This window comes from Camelina sativa, chromosome 7, assembly GCF_000633955.1.
Source record: "Camelina sativa cultivar DH55 chromosome 7, Cs, whole genome shotgun sequence".
In the NCBI taxonomy this organism is placed as follows: Eukaryota; Viridiplantae; Streptophyta; class Magnoliopsida; order Brassicales; family Brassicaceae; genus Camelina; species Camelina sativa.
Genome location: NC_025691.1, coordinates 18,967,456 through 18,971,721, shown reverse-complemented (window position 1 = coordinate 18,971,721; position 4,266 = coordinate 18,967,456). Strand labels below are relative to the sequence as shown.

The window sequence follows — 4,266 nt, the reverse complement described above, 5'->3', positions numbered from 1 at the left end:
AACGTCTATGTCGTCGTTTGGTTAATTGATGTAATAAAGAGAAACAAACGGCGCAGCTTAAAAAGAATAAAAAGCCTTATTGCCGGACCAAATCATAACTTCTTCGACCACATAATTTTTTCCTCCTCGAAACTATACAAATATGTTTTTTTTCTTTTTAATGCAGACGGATAAAGCGTCGTTACTAGCCGAAGTGATCCAACATGTGAAAGAGTTGAAGAGAGAGACATCAGTGATCTCTGAGACAAATCTTGTCCCAACGGAGAGCGACGAGTTAACAGTAGCTTTCACGGAGGAGGAAGAGACCGGAGATGGCAGATTTGTAATTAAAGCGTCGCTTTGTTGTGAAGACAGGTCGGATCTTTTGCCTGACATGATCAAAACGTTGAAAGCGATGCGTCTCAAAACGCTCCAGGCAGAGATAACCACCGTAGGGGGAAGAGTCAAGAACGTGTTGTTCGTCACCGGAGAAGAGAGCTCCGGGGAGGAAGTGGAGGAACAGTATTGTATAGGGACGATAGAGGAGGCTTTGAAGGCGTTGATGGAGAAGAGCAACGTGGAGGAATCATCTTCTTCTGGGAATGCTAAGAGACAGAGAATGAGTAGTCACAACACTATTACTATCGTCGAACAACAACAACATCATCAGAGGTAATCAATATTTACTTAATCACTGTCTTTTTTGTTTTCGGTGTATCTACAACGTGTGTGTTGTTTGATGGTTATGGAAATGAATGTTGTCCGTCACGTTATACTACTATAGATATGTGTGTTTGTGTGTATGTATAACGGAGATATTTGTATCCGTTGGGGTCTTGGACTCTTGTATCGTTGAGTTTGTTTTCTAGATATGATTTATTTATGGCCAATGCATTGGTTTGCAAAATTCGTTTTATTTGGCCGTGGGAGGATTTGAAATTTTTTTTTTTGGTGGGTTTTGGTTATTTTTTGCAATGTGTGAGTGAAACCAAAAAGAGACAATGGAGAAGAACAGGAAACGTGCCAAAGATGGTGTGTATCATTAATTGATTTAGTCGGGTTCTGTCCGGGGAAAAACAAAAAAGAGACAAGTTTGGGATTCTGAGTTTGGTACGTTGATGCTTCTCTGACTCTTTTGCCTTAATGTATTTATGTGTCTTGTAGAATCTTTTTCGTGTAACGATTTTACATTTATCCATTTCTAATAAACAGCCAAGTTTTAAGAATTAGACCTAAAAATATTCAAATATTTTGCTTGATATAAATTGCATCATGAACTTGTAAGGGTAGACATGTGACCAAGACTAAGATATCAAGTACCATAGCCAATCAGTTTTTATTGGTACATAGCCAAATTGACTGTATTATTTTCCGAAGATTTTTTTTATGGTTCCTTTTTTCTGTAAAGTTGTATAAACATCACAATAGTTAAAACAATATAAATTAATAATTTACACATGTTAAAGTTAGTCTATGAGTAAAGTTTTAGGTTGGTGCATGACATAGCCAATTAATTTTTTGGTGCATGAAATTACATGATATCCTAATTGGAGTTTTATAATTCAAGTAGGCTATGTTCCTTCCTCTGATGTTGTACGAAAAGAGATTCTCAAATTTCTTAACACGGAAATTGATATACACAGTTTCAGATAGCATGTGAGTTTCTCCGATATATAGTTTAACGGAGGATTTTTGTTTTGAAACACCTACAATTGAGGAGGAGACTTCGAGTTTGATAGATGATGGTTACGTACTTTTAACAATCATATACATTGTCGTGAGAGAAATACACATATCAATAAACAACAATTTCACACCATTTGAGATCTTGCATATGGCAACATTGCACAACCTTCTTGCACCCTCCTAACTTAGCAAACTCAGTCACTAGTTTTTTGGCAAAAAGACACATCTTAGTTTGATACCGAAGAAACGTGACATCATGGTAAAGGGTTAAACAGTATCCTTCATTTACGTCTTGCTATTATCATAACAAACTCACTAAATTATCGCCTAATTAACGAATAAAAAGTTTTAAGCTAATTTTTTAATTCATTAGCTCACACAAACCTCTATTATTTTCCAAAGTTTTTATTTTGACTATTATTTTTCAAAGATTTTTTATGGTTCTTATTTCTTAAAAGTTGTATAAACATCACGCTAATTAAGAAATTCATAATTTACAATTAATTCATATTGAAATTAGCCTATGAGTAGAGTTTCAACTTTTCTTCAAACAAAGCTTGAGATCTCTTGATCGTAGAGAAAGAGGTTGTAAATGCGGCATAATAAGATTCTGGTACACTTCATGTCTTTGAAACCAGAAGCATTTGTTCACGATAATCATATAGTTCTAATTTTTGTTGTTACGTGTAATTTTAATAAATTTCTTCTTAATTTGTTTATGTATATGTGTTGAGTTATTCTATAAAATTATGCCTCATGTTAAAAAAACAGATTTGAATCTGCCCCTGTCCACATCAATATTAAACACATATATGCTACCTATACGTACCAATACGAATATGAAACACTTCTTACCAAACAACTCAAGAAAACCACATACCTATATATATATATAACCTGCATTAGTGAATTTTTTTTAAGGATGGATGAAGTGAGTATGATCAAAATCAAGTCATAAATTATAATTAATTGTTTCAGAAAAAAAATGTTAATATGCCTGATCGATGGATGATAAGTGATTGCGATTGATCATGACGAGGAACTTACTTGATTGACGACGACGTATGTGTGTTAAGCTTGCATCACGAAGTGAAGTACGTAAGACGTTATTAATTATTATGATGTTTTAGTACTTACGTACTAGTGTACCCTAACTGCCATTTGCATTTGTCTTAAACAATTTTTACCCCGCAAGTGACTGACTCTTCTTTCGGGGCTCTGTAGACATGACTTTGAATTTTTGTTTTGTTAATTTTATCTTCATTCAGTCATTCTCAAAACCAAAAACTTACAAACTTTCGTATTTTTTTTTTCTGGAGGCTTGCTGGTCTTGTTGTTAGCAAGATAAAAGGAGAGGAGTTATTTCAAACGAGACTTTTGCTAAGTTTCATAAAGGCCCAAACCAAGCCCATCCATCTCTATATATACTTTAGATTAGTTTTGATTTTTGAACAAAGTATTAAAAAAAAAAGAAAAAAGCTTGTACAAATATATAAAATTAGTAAATTACAATATCAAATTTTAAAATTCATTTATGTACCTTCTTTAACCTTCAAATAAATATGTACTTGTTATTATTTCCAACTATTTAAACTAGACAAAGTTTCATTCACTTCGTTAATCAACTAATCTATCACATAACTAGTATTTGCCATATTTCTATCTTAGCTAATCCGTCAGATTCTAATCAGGTATTCAGGTTCTGCTGATATGTAATTTTCTTTAGCGAGATTTATTTTTTACTGTTATCATCATTTAGATTTGTAAGGTATATACTGTTGGCTGCGATAACTTAAATTGTGCTTCATCTTTCAGGAAAAAAAAATATCATCATTAGCATACTAGAACCATTGTCAACTTGCATCAATCTTTTAATTTAGTTTTAATGTTAAACAACTGTCCATTCAATCTTATCAGCAACAAAGAAGAATCTCTAGCCAGACTTATAAACTTGCACGACAAGACATTGATATTTTGTTTAATTAATTAAGGAACGACTTTTATACTTCCCTTCTCACAAAATTATTGAACAGTGTTAATATTATTTTATATACCTTTTAAAAACATGCTATAGGTTGATATTTTTATTGGTGCAGTTCAACATATGTCTGGCCTCAATCATTAGAACTTCGATGGTCGCATATGCGAAAAATTGACAATTTGGTAAATTTTTAAATATGACGACATAACGTCGTCGGCGTTTTGGATTTATTTATCCGAAACACAATGCCAATTTATATGGTTAACATGTTTTTTTCTATCAAGTGGGATTTGATCTAGTGGTTTAAGTTATGCATTATTAAAATCTCTAGTGTGATTCTTGCTTGGGAAAGAAAAAAATGTTTCCAACAAGTAGACCTTTTAAGTTGTAACCTTAACAATATAATAATTTCTTTAACAAAAAAACAAACAATACTACTAATTTTTTTAAACATTTTTTTTTTCCGATTGTCCCATAATACCACATCGGTGTATGTGTCATCATTGCTTACGATGTCATTCTTGAACAAACCTTATATTCCAAAAGTTGATTCTCCCAACAATATTCATAAGACCTAGAATTTGATCCAATAAATCAGTTCTGCTCATGAATAAGCTTCT

General features: G+C 32.6%; 1 protein-coding gene across 1 annotated transcript in view; it reads left to right on the top strand.

The window, feature by feature from the left end:
- The window catches only part of LOC104701518 (transcription factor bHLH30), a 2,478-nt gene extending 1,583 nt beyond the window's left edge, over positions 1–895 (top strand). The window contains exon 2 of the mRNA XM_010417215.1: positions 167–895. Within this exon, the coding sequence (XP_010415517.1) occupies positions 167–655 (489 nt within the window). The 3' untranslated portion in view covers positions 656–895. The remainder of the gene's footprint in view (positions 1–166) is intronic.